Source organism: Molossus molossus, unplaced genomic scaffold, assembly GCF_014108415.1.
Source record: "Molossus molossus isolate mMolMol1 unplaced genomic scaffold, mMolMol1.p scaffold_m16_p_4, whole genome shotgun sequence".
In the NCBI taxonomy this organism is placed as follows: Eukaryota; Metazoa; Chordata; class Mammalia; order Chiroptera; family Molossidae; genus Molossus; species Molossus molossus.
In genome coordinates, this window is record NW_023425377.1 from 6,147,958 (window position 1) to 6,166,754 (window position 18,797).

Here is an 18,797-nt window from a genome sequence, read left to right on the forward strand (position 1 = left end):
AGACCCTGCCACACCTACAAGCATTTATTATCAAGTAGCTCCCTAAACAGCGGCCGCTCCGCCAGTGGTCCCGTCAGCTCGTTGAAATGCCGGCTCCCTGCCCGGCAGCTCAACGTGCAAGTTTCCTCGACGCAGATGCGGTGGTCCTCCTCGTGGCGGGATCAGCTCACCCTCACCGTAGTCTGACCGACAGCCTCACGCGGAGGCAGGACTCGGGCTTCAGAATCCTCGGCGCAGGGCACCATCCTGCAGGGCATACCGTGCTGGGCTTCTCGAGGTCGGGTCATGTGAGGGCCAGAGAGTCTGAGAACATTTCTAGATCACCCCTCAATTCGCCGGCAAGGAAACTCTTCTAACATTGTTACGCTGCTGAATACAGGCTGTGGCGTTGGACAGGTAAAGATGCCTGAAGGTCTGAAGGCTCCTCTTCTCAAGTGAGGACTTGTGACTAGAGTCTTACTTGCTAAAGTGTACATTCCCAATGAGGGGACTTCAGTGATTAGCTAGCCATCGTTAGCGTGCAGCTTAAATCTGACACACGCACACACGCACACACGCACACACACACACACACGTGACTGCGTATGCCCATACTGTAGTATTTTAAGCTTAAAACTATAGCCAATGTAATAGTGTTTACCAGATCTCCCTTCACGATTTTTACCGTACACTACCACCTGTATTATTATTAATATTTTTCTTTAAATGTGCTCACTTTTTTAACTTCTTAAAAAATATATCTTTTAGAGGAAATGTTGTATTAGAACCATAAGAGAAAACAGGTGTCATGAGCCATAAACATAAAAATAAATAAAAACGAAACCACAGCAACAAGTGTTTTCAAATGTAGCTCTACAGCCTGGTCCTGCTCTCAGGAAGCGAGTCAGGGAGGTGTTTGCTCCTGGGAGATTGACCGTTTCTGGTCTTATGTTTAAAGTCTGATCCATTTGGAGTTGATTTTTGTGTCCAGTGTAAAGTCAGGGCCTGATTTTATTCTCTTGCACGTGGGCCTCCAGTTTCCCAGCCAGCGTGCATTCCCGGCGCCTTTGTTAGAGAGCAGTGGAGCATATGTGTGGATTTATTTGGGGGCTCCTGGCAATGATTCTGTGGATATGCTATCAAGAGTACAGGCAACAGTGAAAAGGAGCCTGTGGATGGGAGAGGATCCTTGCCAACCACACATCCGGTCACGGTTAATCTCTAAAATATAGAAGGAACTCCTCCTACATCTCAGTAGCAGAAACACTCATAACTCGATTAGAAAATGGGCTAAAGACTTGAGTAGACATTTTTCCTAAGGCATACAGATGGCCAACAGGTACTATACCTGAACATTAAAATGTTCAGTGTCACTGGTCGTCAGGAAAATGTAAATCAAAACACAATGAAATATAATCCCACACCTGTTCGGAGAGCTGTTATTAAAAAGATAAGTGTTGGTGAGGGCGTGGAGGAATCGGAATCCTTGCACACGCTGTTGGTGGGAATGCAAAATGGTGCAGCTGCTGTGAAAACAACGTGGAGGTTCCTCCAAAAGTTAAAAATAAATAAAAATAAATTATAAAGTTAAAAATAGAACTGTCACGAGACCCAGACTTCCCACTCCTGGGTATTTCTCCAAAAGAACTGAAATCAGGATCTCAAAGAGAAACTGGGTCTGCCAAGGGCAACGATGAAAGGTCAGACAGATTCAGCTCGTGATTCCGGCTCTGCCCTGTCCATCACCCCTCTGACCCTCGGCGAGCCCTTACGCACGCTCACTGCAGCGCTCATCGTCCACTGTAGCTAAGATGTGGACGCAGCCCAAATGTGGTCTGTACATGCACCCAAACACGATCCAGCCTTTAAAAAGAGGGAAATTCTGCCCTGGCCAGTGTGGCTCTGTTTGAGCATCAGTCCATGCACCAAGAGGTCGCCGGTTTGATTCCCAGTCAGGACACATGCCCAGGTTGTGGGCCAAATCCCCAGTGGGGGGCATGCAGGAGGGGGCCAGTCGATGTTCTCATCGATGTTTCTATCTCTCTTTCCCTCCCACTTCCTCTCTCTCTCAAATCAATAAAGGGGGAAAAATTTAAAGAGGGAAATTCTGCCCTGACCCATGTGGCTCAGTTGGAGCGTTGTCCCGTACACCCAAAGGTCAAAGGTTCGATTCCCAGTCAGGGCACATGCCCAGACTGTGGGTTTGATCTCTAACAGGGGAAGCAGCTGATCGATGTTTCTCTCTCACATCGATGTCTCTCTCTCTCTCTCTCTCAAAAGTGGAAACATATTATTCAAAAATAATAATAATAATAAAAAGAAGGAGCCCTGGCCGGTTTGGCTCAGTGGTTAGAGCATCCGCCTGCGGTCCTGAGAGACCCGGGTTCGGTTCCCGCTAAGGGCACGTACCTCGGTTGCAGTTTGTCCCCGGCCCTGGTTGGTCGTGTGGGTGGCAGCCACTCGATGTGTCCCTTTCACATCGATGTTTCCCTCTCTCTCTCTTCCTCTCTCTCCCTCTCACTCTATCTGTACGAAAAATGTCCTTGGATGAGGATTAAAAAGAAAAAAAATAAATAAATAAATAAAAAGAAGGAAATTCTGCCATATGGATCTTGAGAACATTGTGCTGCTAAGTGAAATAAGGCAGTCACAGGAAAGTAAATGCTGTGAGACCTTGTCCACGGTATCGGGCTCGTAGAAGGAAAGAGTGGAGTGGTGGTGCGGGGGGCTACGGGGAGGGGGCCCCGGGATGTTACTAACCAGGGAGCACAGAGGTTCAGTCAGCAAGATGAATAAGCTCTGGGGATCTTCCGTACCCTGTACCGTGCACTTCAACATTTGTCAAGAGAGTAGATCTCGTGTTAAGTGTTCTTACCCCAATGGATAAGATTTTGAACTATAAAGAGAAAGAAGTGTTAACTACCGGGGGCGTTCTCTCTGAAGTTAACGAGGGTTGAGAGAGCCCCGAGAAACCACAGAGCTTGCTCCAGCCCCGGCCTTGTTAGTTAACGTCGTCATCTTGCTGACGCAAGAACCATCCGGAATTCACTGCCGTGTTGTATGTCGTACCGGCTACAATGCAGAAACCGCCAGGTTGTCTTACTGTTTATCAAGCAGCGAGTCTGCGATGGCGTCTTTCCAGCCACCCCCTCGCTGATTCTGGAGCACAGCCTTCCGAGAGGAGGGCTAGCGATTTCCATTTTACAGACGAGCACACTGAGGATCAGAGAGGTGATGAGAGCGGAGCCAGAATCGGGAGCTGGATCCGTCTGACCTTTAATGATGACCCTCAGCCAGTAGGACTTGCTCTCTCTGCCCCCTACGCTCACCAGCCACATCTGGCCACAGGGCCAGGGTTTCATCTGGGACCGAACCGATGTGACTGACCAACCACAAGACAGTTCTGGGATATTTCACAAGCAGAATGATTTCTCTGCCCCAGGTCATGTTTTTATGTCAGCCCGTCCTTCCAGAAAGAAAGGGGCAGACATCAAAGCGCTCGGCGCTGCCTTGTATTAGTAACTTGGCCCTGTTTTACGGCTTGGGGGTTTGGTTTGGCTTTTACTTCCTAGGAATTGCTCAAAACCGAAAGAGAACTTGGCACCGTCGGGAGGTTTCCATGGGCCTCGTTGTCCCGTGGTCCATTCAAGGCCGCTGTCCATCTCAGCAAGGAGCACCCTGGGAGGCCTCCTCAGCGTGGAGACTACAGCCACCTCCGGGCCCACCCAGCTCGCCCCGAACAGGGCCACATTCAGGCCTCTTCCTCATGTCATTTATCCAGTGAGTGCTTTTGACCAGGTGTCGGGCTCCCCAGCACTGTCTGCACGTAGGGGAGGCGCAAGAGGAACACCCACATACCCCTGCCTTCTGTGCCTTTGGGGTAGACTCCTGGGCACTTTCCCCAGAGCCTCCATTTCCCCGTCTCTAAAACGGGCCAGCGTCCCAGGAGGACGCGCAACGGCCCAGACGACAGCATTTCAGGGACCACCGAGTGCTGAGCCGACGTAAAGGATGTTGTTGCTGCCTTCTGGGGAGCCGCACGATTTCTGCACACACAGCAGCCCGGACACACCACAGTCCAGCATGTAATCAGCTCCTTCATTATGTGGTTCCGACTGCAAGAGCTGCAGGATTTCAGAGGAAAGACGCCCACGGTGGGCCGGGACTGGCCCGGCCTGGGCAGGAGAGTGAACACTGGCTGCTCTGAACTGGAAGACGGAGGCGGGGGGCCGTCAGGAACGGAAGGCGGGAGGTGCCTGCTCTCCCTCTGGGGCGCTCTGCCTCTGGCCTGGAAAAGCTCGGTCCCTGGGGATTTGCTGCAGAACAGGAGTCACTACAGGGTTAATTTTGAAAGTCAGCGAGCCACACAGACCAGGTCAGCATCCTTCACTCCAGGATCGAGTGGACAGTGACCAGGGAAGGCACCCCTCTCAAACAGGTCCTCCCACCCCACAGGTTTTCCCACCTGAGGTCTGGGGCAGGTCACGGGGTGGGGGGCTTCAATTAAGAGCCTGTCTCAAAAGTCATACAGGGTCAGCAACCCAAAATGTGGTATAGCCACACAGTGGAATATTACGTAGCCTTGACAAGGGAGGAAATTCCAACCCAGGGAGGAACCTCGAGGACGTGATGCTGAGTGAAGTAAGCTGGTCACCAAAGAACAAGTACTGGAGGATTCCACTTACCTGAGGTTCCTAGAGTCGTCGAGTTCGTACAGAGTAGGGTGGTGGATGCCAGGCTGGGGGAGGGGGAATGGAGAGTTGCTTAATGCGTGCAGTTTCAGGTGTGCGAGACGAGTTCTCTGGGTGGTGGCGGTGGTGACAGCACAACCGTGTGGACGTGCTTAATGCCCCTGAACTGTCCCCCAACAGTGGTTAAGGTGGTAAAGTGTAGGTTATGTGTATTTTGCCACAATTACAATATTTTGAAAACTGGAGAAATAAATTACGTAGGGTCGAAGTACTTCTGAAACGCTGTACAAAGTGCCATGTTGGAGACCCCCCATCCATCTCTCCATCCATCCATCGTAGCCCAGGGGCAGGGTTGGAGCATCACTTTGCAGGGAGGGGAGGGGAGCTTTTATGGGCTCATTATGTAGAGGATACGGGGCATGTCTTTTCCATCCCAGACTCACACTGAGCATGAAGGCACGGGAGAGGCACCAGGGAACCTTCCTGGGAGAGAGCGGGGTCCCACCTCTCTCCCGAGCACCCACCGTTGGGGAGAATGGCCGGCAGGGTCGCCTGTTCTGCTTAAACCCGTGCAAACGCACAGGCCCTGTCCCTGCACAGAAGAGCGTGGTAAAAGCGTGGGCGTGGAATAGCCCCATGGCACTCCGGTCTGCGTCCTCAGGACCTGGGCCAGAGGGACTGAGGCAAATATTTGTTCAACTGAGCTGTTGATTCATCGGGGAGCCGTGTCTACTTCCCAGTCCTTTCCTGGTCACAGGTACCTGTACTTCTCTCCTGCTGGGCACAGAAACCAGTGCGGTGCTGGGCGTCAAGAAAATGCCCAGCGAGTCACTGAGCGAATACCTGTGGGAGATAAGCAGCACCCACCTCCTCCTCCTATGGCGGCGACGGTTGGGGCTCCTCGCATGATGAGCTAGGTGGCAGATGAGCAGGGGCTCGGGCAGTAGGGCGTCCTGGAGGTGTCCACCTCGTTGGCCTGGGAACTTCTCGCCTCTGCCTAACTTGTGAAACGGTCCCTTCACCTTAGACTTCGGATCCGTGAGTCGGGACTTAGTGCAGGCGTGTCGGCAACAACCGGAATGTTCGCGGTGGGCAGCCAGCTGAATGCAGTGTGATACACCCACCGTCCGGTGGAGTCGGTGTGGTAGAAGGATAATGACACGACGTGACAGTCGGTTTATTGCTTTGCCTAGAGATGTGTGTCTTTGTTCAGATATGCCCGTAAGGTACGTGTGTATACACAGGGTGAGGCGAAAGTAGGATTACAGTTGTTTACATGAGAATGAACGGTTCTGCATGCTCACAACTATAAACCTACTTTTGCCCCACCTGTGCATGCACTGTGTGTATGTGGTCCTTAAACCAGCAGCAGCAGCGGCACCAGGGAACATTAGCAATGCATGTTCACGCCCTGGCCAGTGTGGCCCAGTTGGTTGAGCATCGTCCCATGCACCAAAGGGTTGCTGGTTCGATTCCCAGTCAAGGCACTTGCCCGGGTTGCGGGCTCAATCCCCAGTAGGGGATGTACAGGAGGCAGCCAATCATGTTTTACTCTCACCTTGATATTTCTCTCTCTCCTTCTACCTTCCTCTCTCTCTCTCTGAAAATCAATTTAAAAAATCTTTAAAAAGAAAAAAAAAATTGCACGTTTCAGGCCCACCCCAGACGTGAATCAGAAAATCTGAGGGTGAAGCCCAAGTAGTCTGTGTTTTAACAAGCACCCCTGCCTTCCTCCCGGATTCTGCCGCCTGCCCAAGCTGGAGAACCCCCGGCCTACAGCATTCCCGACACCCCTCCCTGCCTTTGCACTCACCTGTGTCTCTTCTCCAGGCCCTGATCCAGCTGCCCCCCTATATCTCCCAGTGTGACGAGGTGCTGCAGTTCTTTGAGACAAGACCTGAGGACCTGAATCCCCCCAAAGAGTAAGTTGGTGTGTGGACCTCCCCTGAGCGTACCCAGCCAGCCCAGGAAGAACCGGAGGAAAACAAAGGAAGCAATAAACCGGATTCCATTCATTGGGCCCCCGCTGGGCCTCACTTCATGTAGCTTTCACTGACACTGTAGGTGGGTCAGCTGGCTGAGTGCACCCCTGGGGCCCCCTAACACCTGGACAGTTGGGTCCCCTCCCTCCCTTCCTGCCTCAGTGTTTTACCTGTGGAGTGAGAGCACGTCCGTGGCCCCACCCATACTAAGGGGCTATTGGGTGGTTGTAATGAGAGAATTAGGACGTGGTCAACCCTGAGTTTTCAGAAATCGTGAGGGCTGAAATCGTGGTGACACCCCCACTTCAGCTATATTTGATCATTCAAGGGACAGACCTTTCCCCCAGCTTCCTGGAGGTGGGGTTTTATTCCGACACTTTCAGGAGCGTCCACTCCCTCACTCCTCAGATGGGGATGACAGTAATGTGTGCTCCACAGGACCTTGGTGGGGCTTGGGTGTGAGCGTGATGTCCTCCGCCCTGAGCCCGCACACAGCAGTCACACAGCCGTTTGCACGGCTCCATAGAGGTCGGGGCCAAGACGCTGGGTCCTGCGAGCTGTCCTAGATGGGACAGAGAAGCTGACTGTCTGATGGTGAGAAGTCTCTGGAAGGAGAGGCCACCTGGAGATGCTAGCTCTCCTGCAGGAAGACCAGAGTCCAGAGTCGCGGGCCTTGCAGATGCCTCTCCCTGCCCCCAGCCAAGACAGCGTCAGCTAGTTCAAATGTCTTCATTCCCCACATGGCTCCCCCACAACTGCCGCCCATGTTGGAAGCCCAAGGAAGACAAGTCCGCAAGGAAGGAAATGCTGGCACAGGCTACAACACAACGATCTTGAAAACATCTCACCGCGTGAAAGAAGCCAGACGCAAAGGGCCACTTAGTGTAGGATCGCAGTCCTCTGCAAGGGCCAGCTCAGACCAAGCCTCACAGGCCGCACTCAGATCTGTGGGCCAGGGGCTGGCAGGAGTGGAACTGGGGAGTGGCTGCTGGTGGGTGTGGGGCCTTCTTTTGGGGGGGGTGATAATATTTTGGAATTAGGTAGTGGTGATGGTGGTACAACCTTGTGAATATATTAAACACCAGTGAGTTGTACTCGTTACAAGAACGAATTTTATGCTATGTGAATTGTATCTCAGTTTAAAAAAAGTAGATAGACCTGGGTTCAGACCCTGGCTGTGCTATTCACGTGGCCTAGGGCAAGTTACTTAGCCTGTCTGTGCCTCATGTTCCTCATCTGTAAAATGGGCATAAAAAGAGTGCCAGTTTCGTAGGGGTCTTATGAGTAGTAAGAGAGTGCATTGAAAGCACTGAGCATAGGGGGATTATTAAGGAACCACTAGCTAACGTTGCTGTTTCCACCACCTCCCTCAGCCGAGCCACCTGTCGCCTTGCCTTTTCTCTCTCTAATACCGGCCTTTATAGTAAGCAGTTTCCCGAACAGTACTCTGCAAACCCGGGTTTGTGCTGCCGCATTTGTAACGCAGCTGTGCGCATAAACGCTTGCATGATTGACGAGGGAAAGGGAGTGGGTCGCCATCACTCAGTCGCTGTTGAATTCTGGCCCGCAGTAGTGCCCCGTCACCATGAGGGAGACGGGCTTTGTTCACAGACTTCTACCCAGGCTTAGCGTGTTCCGCTTACACCGCCACCACGCACTTCCTGCTCCCAGTCCCGAGAAGCGGGGCGGGGCCCCCACTGCCTGACGAGGAGGGCGCCAGGCTCAGTGCAGTGGGGTGCCTACCTCCTGTTTCCAGACTGTGTGCCCCTCCACCCGTCAGCTCCTCCCCAGGGCACCAGAGCACCTATCAAAGAAAGGGAGACAATTAAGAAGAAGTCTTTTTTTTTTTTAAAGGAATCTGGGTTTCTGGGGCTGGCTTAAATGTTATTCCTCGACTGGAGATGTTGTGAGATGGTGAATCTCCATTTTCTAACAGACTTACATGTCGATATACCACAGGGGCTGACTCATTGCTCTTTCCCACCCTTTCTTTCCTGTACAGGGAGCATGCTGGGAAAAAGAAATCTGGTAAGAATATTTTCCATTTTCTCCTATTCATTCATTCAGTGTTCAGCCTACCCCTACTGAGCACCTGTGATGTGTATGCTAGGCCCTGGGCTCCACTTGGGGATGCGGCCATGTGGTTGGATTGGATGGATGGAGGATGGAGGATGGATGGAGGATGGATGGATGGATAGTTGGACAGATGAGTGGATAGATGGATGCTGTATGGATGGGTGGATGGATGGATGGATGGACAGACGGACGGACAGATGAGTGGATGGATAGATGGATGCTGGATGGATGGATGGATGGACGGACGGACGGACAGATGAGTGGATGGATAGATGGATTCTGGATGGATGGATGGTACCTGATTGCTTGCTTGATTGTCTGGTACCCCACCCTGTTTCCCCAGAACAAGTGATTGTAGGTTGTTTCATCTTATACCAAACAATTACAAAGTGAATGAGACCTGGTGTCTTTCCCAGAGAACATGTCGGAGGGACAGGGGAGACAGCTTCCTAAGATGCTGTAGGGCGTTAACTGCCTTTTACTTTAGACAAAGGAACGTGGTAACTCAGAGCCAAGAGCATTTCTCTCAGGTGTCTGGAAGGAGGAAGAAAGGTGGGACCTGGGTCTTGAAGAGAGAGCAGACCTTTCTGCACAACGAAAGGCATTCGGGCGGAGGGACAGTGTGCGGGCTGGGAGGCGGAAGTGTCACTAGATTTGGGCCGATCCCTCCGCCATCCTCAGCTGCAGCCCCGCCTCTGTTCTTCCTCCAGTCATTGTCCGCGGCTGTGACAGCTGCTATTTCCAGCGCTTCCATACTCCCACCCTCCCAGAGTCGGTTCTCTTTCTTCTGAAAGCTCTTTCCCATCTCCCCAGAGCACAGCCCTCTCCAGGAGCAGTCGTGGGAAACGAGAGGGTGGGATTGGGAACACACAGGATGGTTCGGTTCTCACCGGCCTGGGGTTGACAAATACTGATTTTTTCTGCCTGCCACCCAAGATCATCCCCCACATCTGCAGGAGCCCGAGCCTGCACCACACCTGCACCAACGTGGTCTTCAGAGCTTCCAGAATTCTAAGTTCTTTAATTTATCCAGGGCTCCAGGAAGTTTTGAGGGGGTTGATAAAAATGGGGGAAGGGGGACCCAGCAGAGGTTCCAGAAGTTAAAAAAAAAAAAAAAAAGGATGCCTCCTTTCACGGTCCTCAGTTTACTCATCTGAAAAATGCGGACACTGATAGTTCTCTACCTTACAGGATTAGTGTAGAATGGACAATAATATGTCTAAAGCACTTAGCACAGTGCCCGGCATATTGTCAGTGATAAGTGTTTGCGGCTGTCTTTCTTCTGCTACTGTTCATTCAGAGCACACAGGTGTCCTTCCAAGCAGCATCAGTAGCGATTTCAACAGCTCTGGACCCCTGGGTCGAAGGCCAGCGGTCAGCTTACAGGCGCCAATGCCGTTCTTGCCAGGAAGAGCGGAGAGGAGGGGTTCTCTTCACCTCCGGGATGGCTGTGGCGTGAACTCTGGCCTCTGCCCGAGGGGTCTGTTTACAGCTCCACTGTCTGGTTTAATGGGTACTGGCCAGAGCCGTGGCATCCTGCGACAGCCGCAAATAGTCCCGGAGCCCGGAAGGTAATGATATGTTTCTTAGAAAAGAGCGGAGCAGCCACTCCTGGGCTGGTCACGGAGTTTCTGGCTTTGAGTGTGCGGCGCCTTTACTGGAGGGACGGGTGGGAGGCAGAGAGGGATGGGGCAGCTCTGGTCTGGAAACGAAGCTTCCCGGCAGACAGGCTCGGTGAGGGGCTGGTCTGGAGAACAAGAAGCTCTCATTTGTGACAGCCGCTGTCGCACCCTGCAGTGATGGGGGACGGGTTTATTTCTAGCCCCGCTGGGTGGAAAATAGCATCTCTCTTCATTCAGGCAGAGAAGAGCCCATGCTGGGATTCGCCTTATTTTTTTACCTGACCTTGGAACACTGTGTGTGTTAGAACCAGCCTCCTTGGTTGAACTTGGAAGGGATTTCATGTTGACAGCCAAACCCTGAGGTTTCTGTGCCAGAACTCTTGAGTTGGAGAAGGCTTATCTGTCTCCGGAATTTCCAAGTCATTTGGCTAATGTCTCAAATTCTGCTCATCCTATAGGAAAAAAAAAATCCCCCCGTCACATTTGAACAGGTCATGTGATTGTTTAAGGAGCATCTCTCTTCCTGACTTTCCACCCTTCTCTTCACTTGCTGACTCTGAACAAGACTGGCAGTGTAGTGCATTTCTGGAAAGAGAAGCTACTTTGCTCGGACTCGTATTGGGCTGCTGGGCTGCTGTGACTCCGTGCTACAGGCTGCGAGGCTTAGCCAACGGAAACATGTTTTCTCACCGACGCGGAGCATGGTTGGGGTCTGGAGAGAGGCCTCTTCCTGGCTTTGTAAGGGCACTCACCCCAGCACGAGGGTTTCATCCTCAGGACCTCATCTAACCTGATTACCTCCTGAAGGCCCCACCTCCTGTAGCATCACAGATGGCTGGAGGGATACAGTTTTGTCCATAGCAGTTTTTTGCTTCACACCCCTCTCTGTGTGCACATTCCTAACTGCCGTTAGCGTTACCAGGCACCACGGGGGGGAGGGGCCTGTGTGCAGGGCAGCTGTGGTTACTAAACAATCCACATGGCTCTGAAGGGAAGTTGCGGTTTGTTGGGTCTAGAGTCTCCGCTACAGTGCTGGACATTAGACCCTAGAACCATGCTCAAGATGAAGGTTCTATCCACACTCACTCCTACCTAACCACATCGGACTGCACCTAGGCCACGTTTGGCAGTTCTACCTCTGTCGCTGGCTTCCACATGAAGAAGTTCCATGTTCGAAGAAACCTTCCTTTCTCCACAGGCCCAGAGAAGTTCTGTCCCCTTCCCCATCCACTGCTCCTATCCGAGTATTCAGTCCTACATTTCCCCACAAAACATCGACAATCACATAGTTGCTTTATGGGAGAGAAAATCAAAGGCCTTGGCTTAAACCACAAAAGTTTTCAAAATCAGAATCAAGTGTTAAACTTGTCTTCAACATGAAAATTAAATAATATGATAAAATCACACAACAGACATACGCTGACATGTAAATTCCACAGGCTGTGTAAAGGGCGGAGTTTAACCATTAATTCTCATTGTTTCAGCTTTTAAGTATTGAAGTCAGAAGCTTAATGGTCATTTAATATAGTTTCCTGAAGCCCTATTCAACAGCTTCTTCCTTCTTTCCCTAGTGATGAATACATTCTCGTCAAGTTCAGTTTAGTGAAGACCCTGGTGCACGAGCACACAAGCAAGTTCACACTTCTGAAGAGAAGTGATGAGAGTTCACTGGCCATCTTGCTGAAATTAGGCTTTAGAAATAAGCTAGATGACACAAAATTCTTAGTACACTTTCATATAGACAGAGCACAATGAAAACTTAATATTAGTATCTCCAATTAGGTCAATTAATATTCAGAAAAAGTCTGTAACATTACATTTAAGTAATCATTGGCAAGGGGGAAAGCACCCACCAATGTTCTAGAAGCTTCTCTAGACCTTTCCACAGCAGTTATTTTTAAATTTCAAGAATGTCGTCCTGAAGAAAAAAATAGCCAACTAGAAAAGTCTGTGACAGATTAGGCACCTGCCTCTTGAGAATATTTTATAGCACTTCCACTGTGGCATCTCCTCCTTTCTGCTGACCTCTTCCTTCTCTCTTATTTCCTACTGGGTCACAAGAATGGCATTGCTTACCTAGAAATACTTGCTCTCACCATTACAGCTCCTAGAACTTGGCTGCCGGTATTAAGTTCCAGGCATTGCCTTGCTGTGCATTATAGAGCTTGGCTGTGATATCACAGTCCACCAGCAGGTGTCTCTACATAACACCTAAATGGCCTGAAGCCTAGTTTGAGAAGCTGGTATTTCAAATCCTAGTGTGCCTGGTTTTGATAAGTTGAGTGCTGTGGGTGAAGTGAAGGCCACCCGCTCTGGAAGAACTGGTGTAGACAAAGCAATTCAATGCACACTCTTTTCTGAACCCCTTAATAGCAGGGCATGACCGTCTAAACAAACAGGAAGGAGGTATAAGGCTCCCACGTGGCCCCCGAGCGAGTCTTGGAGGTGGTACCCCAGCCTTGTGCTGATCCCTGATCCATTCATGCCAGCCAGAGTCCTGAACCCTGCTCCCTGCCCTCCTCATTTCTGTGAGTCCCATGATTCCCTGATTCCATCACTGCTTACGATGATCCCAAATCCTGTTGGCAGCCTGGTGAGGAGACTTGGTGCAGATATGGAGAGTTTCTAGACGTTTCCATTCATCCTTGTTCATTCGCTCCACAAATGTCCATTGAACGTGCTAAGTGCTGAGTGAACAAGACAGACATGGTTCTTCATTCAGTGTTTATTAAGCACCTTCTGTGTGCCTGACAGTGCCCTAGATCCCCTGGGAATGCAAAGTGAACAAGACGGAGTTTTTCTCCCAGCCCGGTAGAAGCGAGCTGGGCCACCTCCCCTGGGCCAGCACGCCGTGCTCTTGTTCTCCACGTCAGCATGCTCAGGGCCCGGTTCTAGTAGAGGCCTTTGTGCTGCTTCTCGATGCAGAGGCCGGAGTGCGGGGGCGTTCTGGGGAAGACCTCACCACCAGCTCGGGTGGCCACCCTGCTTGGCAGCATTCGCCAACTTCCATGGTATAAATGCTCCAGCATGGCCAGTTTCAGGCGAGCAACAAGATGCCACCCCAGAGGGTTGGGAAGGGGTGCACAGAATCGGCTCAGTGTGAGCCGGCCCTCGCATCCCCGCCACAGCTGGAGCATCTGGAACAGAAGTGTGGGGTTTCCTGGGTGGTTCTGTGGTTTATGGGAACAATAGAAGGGAATATTTTGAACTGGGACTTAGAGCACCAGGGTCCTGTGGCCACAGATGTCACGCTGCCCTCCCACCACATCCAGCCTGCTGCCCTGGGAGTGTTGTCCCCTTCTCTTAGGAGTGGCCAAACTCCCCTGACCTTTTACATCACTGGTATTCTGTGGTATCTTTTCATTAATGTGTCAGATGTGTCTTAACCAGGGCTGCACGACTCCCCATCCACTGCGTCCTGTGGACACGGCCCTTCTAGAGCGCCTCTCCCCCTCCCCTGCCTGACAGCTGCATGACCTCCGTCTGGTGTCCTGCCTTCCTTCTGGCCAGCCTCCCATCCGTTCTCCATGTGGCAGCCAGAGTGATCTTTTTAAAGATGCAAATCTTCATGTGTCACTTTCTTCTTAAAACCCTTTAATGGTTCTTCTTCAGGGGTAAAGCCCAAACTTCTTGCCTTGGCCCACTTGCTCTGACCCGTGCCCCCCTGTGAGGACCACTGTCCTCACTTCTGGGCTCCAGCCACCCAGGTTCTGGAAAGCCCTTTCCCCCCTCACAGTCTGCCGGCACCCTTCTGTCCCCATCGTCCTCATGCTTCCTTGTCTCTCGGGTCTCTGTTTTATGTCACCTCCTTGGGAGGTCTTGCTGGCCATCCCATTTAACGTAGCCTCCCCCATCTTGTTCAGCCTTTGTTTCCAGAAATACATCTATCAAAAACGAATACTTTTTTTTCCTGTCTGCTTGTGGATCACATATACTTGTGTCTGTGTCTGTCACCCCAGCTAGATTGCATTACATGAGGCTGGGAGTCATACCTGTCTCAGTCGCTTCTGTGCCCTCGCACCTGGTAGAGTGTCTGGAATATCATCGGTGACTTCACGAATGACTAGATGAGTGATGTTGAATAGCTTAAGGATTGGTGACAGTGTGGGTGGATGAATGGATGTTTAGTTGGATGGATGATGGCTACCCAGATGTTTGGCTGGGTGGATGAGGGATGGGTGAACTGTGGCTGATGCTGAGTGGGTGGGTAGATCAATAGATGAATGGACTTCCCCAGTAGGTTGTCTGCTTCTTCGGGGCAAGTACCGTGTCTCAATCTGAACTCCCAGTGCCTAGCACAGTGCCTGCACAGGACAGGCGCTTGCTCAGTTGTGGTGGTTGAGTGAGCAAATGGAGACAAGAATGAATGGATGAGGCAAGTCCTCTCAGCTTCTTTCTCTGTTGAGAATGTCCTCCTGACCTACCCTACTCCTCTGGGTCCTGCTCCTTCACACATGGGTGGTGGCCAGACGTGACATCTGATTGTGTTTTGTATCCACAGGGAGTGACCCGACCTCAGTGGACCCCATGGTCCTGGAGCAGTACGTGGTGGTCGCAGACTACCAGAAGCAGGAGAGCTCAGAGATCAGCCTCAGCGTGGGCCAAGTGGTGGACATCATCGAGAAGAACGAGTCAGGTAGGCCCCTGGACCGCCTCCTTCCCCACCCGACACTCCCCGAGCCCCGAGGACGGGAAACCTTGGAGCACAGAAACTGCAGTAGCGAATCCAAGCTGGTCAGTTTCCGCAGGTCCAGCTGATGCCTCCAGAAAGCTGCCTGTGTTTGGTCACAGTGCTCGAATATCCTGCTTGGTCACAACTCTCCAGCGTCCTGTTGAGTCAGATGGTACCGATTTGATTTGAGGTTCACGTTTCACAAACATTCCGTCTGGTTTCAAAACATGTGGAGACGGTGTAGCATTCCACTGAAAATGTGCTCTGTTGATTTTCTGTGATTACCACGGGAGTCTTCACGAAGGCTCCGTCTGCTGTGGGCTGTGGTGTGGACTGGACACACCGCCTGTCTCCTCAGCGCATCGGCCCATCGCAGGGACCACTGGGCACGTGCTCTGGCCGGGTCTGGGGCAGAATGGGGTACGATCGAGGCAGCCTGGGTTTCCATCTGAACTCTGCACTTCATGGCAGTCTCTCAAGTCTCTCGTCTGTGAAATGAAGAAAACTGCTCCCAAGGGCTGTTGTTAAGATTAAGTGCGATAATATATAGAGAATGCACACAGTAGGTGCTCGAAAATGTGAGTTTCCTTCCCTTTTGCCTTCCTTGGCCACACCGCAGCCATTGGCACTATTGCAGGCAAAGAGTGGGGAGCGGGAGGTGAGGGATCCTCTTTAGGAAAAAGTGGCTTTAATCTACTGGCTTTGTTTTGACTGAAATGTGACGTTGGCTGTAGTGTCAGTAGCAGACCGATCTCTGTGGTACCCCGATGGCTAGTTAAGGTCCAGCAAATAGTGGAAAGGCTGTGTTTCTAGCAGCATGTGGGTTAAGTTCCCATTCGTCATGAGATCAGGGTTAGGCAACCAGAAGTTCTTCATTTTTCAATAGACCAGTTGTTATGCCTGCTTCACAGCTGACAAAACCAAGACTCCAAGTGACTTCATCACTTGCCCAGGATCTCCCGACCGGATGCTGAGTTGGAGTTCAAACCAATTCCAGCTGGCCAGAAGGCCACGTGACTTTCTGGTTCCTGGGAATGCGTATTTGCAGGCTGTTGGTGTGGCTTGGATGCCCCTGGGGACTAAAGAAAGTGGCACCAATCCCTGGGCCACCTGTTTGAGTCAAGTCAGAACGAATGCATTGCAGGAGAAGAGTAGGAGCCAGGATGGGGGTTGGGGACAAGCCTGGTATGTCCCGGTGCGGGGGGAGGGCAGATATTCAAATCTTCAGGTGACCAACAAACTGGCAATCCTTATTTTTAATTCTGTAATTTTTACTTATCCAAGTAATACATGGATATGTTCTTAAAGCATTCGTGATAAAGTTAAATCTTTTTCCCACTAGCTTCAACCCTAGTCCCCTTTCCAAACCCCAGATAGCCCTTCTGTCAGGGTGGTATGGATTCTTTTTCATAATTGTGTGCACGCAACACGTGTGTGTGTGTGTGTGTGTGTGTGTGTGTGTGTGTGCATGTGCTCATGCGTACGGTCATGCCTCCGCAATATTGCAGGCCTGGTTCTATATCACAGTAAAGCAAATGCCTCAAATATCACAATAAAGTGAACCACACACATTTTTGGTTTCCTAAGGCTTATAAAAGTTATGTTTACACCATACTATAGCCTATTAAGTGTGAAATAGCATTATACCTTTTTTTTAAAAAGTACAGATTTCAATTTAAAAATAATCAGTTGCTTCCCTGGCCAGTTTGGCTCAATGATAGAGCGTCGGCCCACGGAGCAAAGAGTCCTGGGTTCAATTCTGGTCAAGGGCACATACCTCGGTTGTAGTTCGTCCATTGGGGTCACGCGGGGGGTAACCAATCAATGTGTTTCTCTCACATCAATGTTTCTCTCTCTCCCCATCCCACTCTATCTGAAGATATTTGGAAAAATATCCTCGGGTGAGGATTTTAAAAAAAAAATCGATTGCTGGAAAATGCTAACCATCGTGTGAGCCTTCATCGAGTTGTAATCTTTTTGCTGGTGGATGATCTTACCTTCAGTTTGTAAACGATGCACAAAGGCACTATCTGCAAAGTGCAGTCAAGAGCAGCATAAAGCGAGGTGTGCGTGCGTGTGTGCATGTGTGCGTGCGCGTGTGCGTGCGCGTGCGAGAGAGAGAGAGAGAGAGAGAGCGTGCGCAGCAGCCCGTCCTCCATCATCAAGGCCAGCGGTGGCGCCCCTCTGTGCTGCTCCACAGCCACATCTCCCCGACTCCAGCCTCCCTCTTCCATAGTCAAGGCCCCTGGTGATTACACCGGCCCACCCAGATAATCCAGGATCATCTCCCTATTTGAAGGTCAGCAGATTAGCAACTTTAATCCCATCTGCAATCTTCACTTAATTTAGCATATTCATAGGTTCCGGGGATTATGTGGATTATTTTGGTGGGTCATTATTCCACCTCTGCAGAGGCAGGGCCTGAGTCAGGGTTGCATCTGCAGCCAGCTTGAGCTTGACATGAGCAGATACAGAATCAGGGTGGGTCTGAGGGCCGCAGTGGCAGACAGCCCAGGGCACATGCCTCAGTTTCCTCATCTGTGCGGTGAGGACGGTAATGTGATAAGGTGACGATGATGTGAGACAATGCAAGGACGGTGATTGGTGCTCGGCACCCCTCAGTGAATTCCTCTCGCCTTCAGGATGACCTTTCCCTGCCCTGCCCCCTCTTCACCAGTTAGCGGGCAACTGACACGTTAGCTGTGTTCCAATAGGACGGTGCCGTTCCAGCCTTCGCCTGAGTGCGGCCGCACACAGCGCCCGGACATTCCTGCGCTCTCACGCCGGACCTCACACCTGACCCAGCTCACAGCATCTGCTCTCGTTCCCCAGGTTGGTGGTTCGTCAGCACCGCTGAAGAGCAAGGCTGGGTCCCTGCGACCTGCCTTGAAGGGCAGGATGGTGGGCAGGACGAGTTTTCTCTACAGCCCGAGGAAGGTAAGCGGGAGCTCGGGCCTCGGACCTGCTGGGGAGCCCTGTGCTGGCCGTCACCCATGTGGGGGCCTCCTCACGCAGTCCCTTTTTTTCACGTCTGCCCCCAAGTAGCCTGTGGACAGGAAGCCAGGCATGGGGTCAGGGTTGATGGGCAAGCCTGCCCTTCCTCAGGGAGCCCACCCCGGTGTACCGGCTGGAGCTGGGCCCCTGACACCTCCATGGAACCCCAGGAGCCCCCAGCCTGGGAGCTGTCAACACGATCATCTTCCCTCCCTTGAGTTGTTCTGACGGCCGCGGTACTGGGCTGCGTCCAGCTCATTTGCAGGACACCGGAAGCCATCTGTAAAGATCTCTGCTGCTTCTGCTGGATGAATGGCCCTGACTGCACATCAGGATGAGGGCTGACCCCCTTCACTCGCCCACACACACTTCCGTTCCCCAGAGAACTTTCCCCGTGGGTGGTTCCACAGCACTAAGGCCCACCTGACTCCCTTCCCTCCAAAAGCATTCCTAAAACTAGAGTTTGGGTTCATCTTAGCTGATAAACAGAAGGATTCGGAGTCAGACAGACCTGAATCGGCTCCCCACCTCCTGACGGAGTGAACCGGGGCCAGCAACTTCGTGTCTCTGCAACTCAAGCACTTTCTCTAGGAAATGGAAACGACACCTGCAGCATGGGCTTTGCTTTTTAGTTAAATGAGATCCCACACGCGAAGCTCGTGACAAAGGACCTAAGACAAGAATAAATAACGAGGACCAGTTATTATCATAGAGCTATGGCTTGCCTGGGATCGAGCCTTTGGGGCTTCTCGACTGTTCTGAGAAAGCACAAAGCCACTCA

General features: G+C 51.6%; 1 protein-coding gene across 1 annotated transcript in view; it reads left to right on the plus strand.

Annotated features, from left to right (window-relative positions):
- Window positions 1–18,797, plus strand: part of SH3PXD2B (SH3 and PX domains 2B) — an 83,568-nt gene that overhangs the window by 51,216 nt on the left and 13,555 nt on the right. The window contains exons 5-8 of the mRNA XM_036241024.1: window positions 6,501–6,592; window positions 8,655–8,680; window positions 14,852–14,986; window positions 17,855–17,959. Coding sequence (XP_036096917.1) covers window positions 6,501–6,592; window positions 8,655–8,680; window positions 14,852–14,986; window positions 17,855–17,959 — 358 coding nt within the window. The remainder of the gene's footprint in view (window positions 1–6,500; window positions 6,593–8,654; window positions 8,681–14,851; window positions 14,987–17,854; window positions 17,960–18,797) is intronic.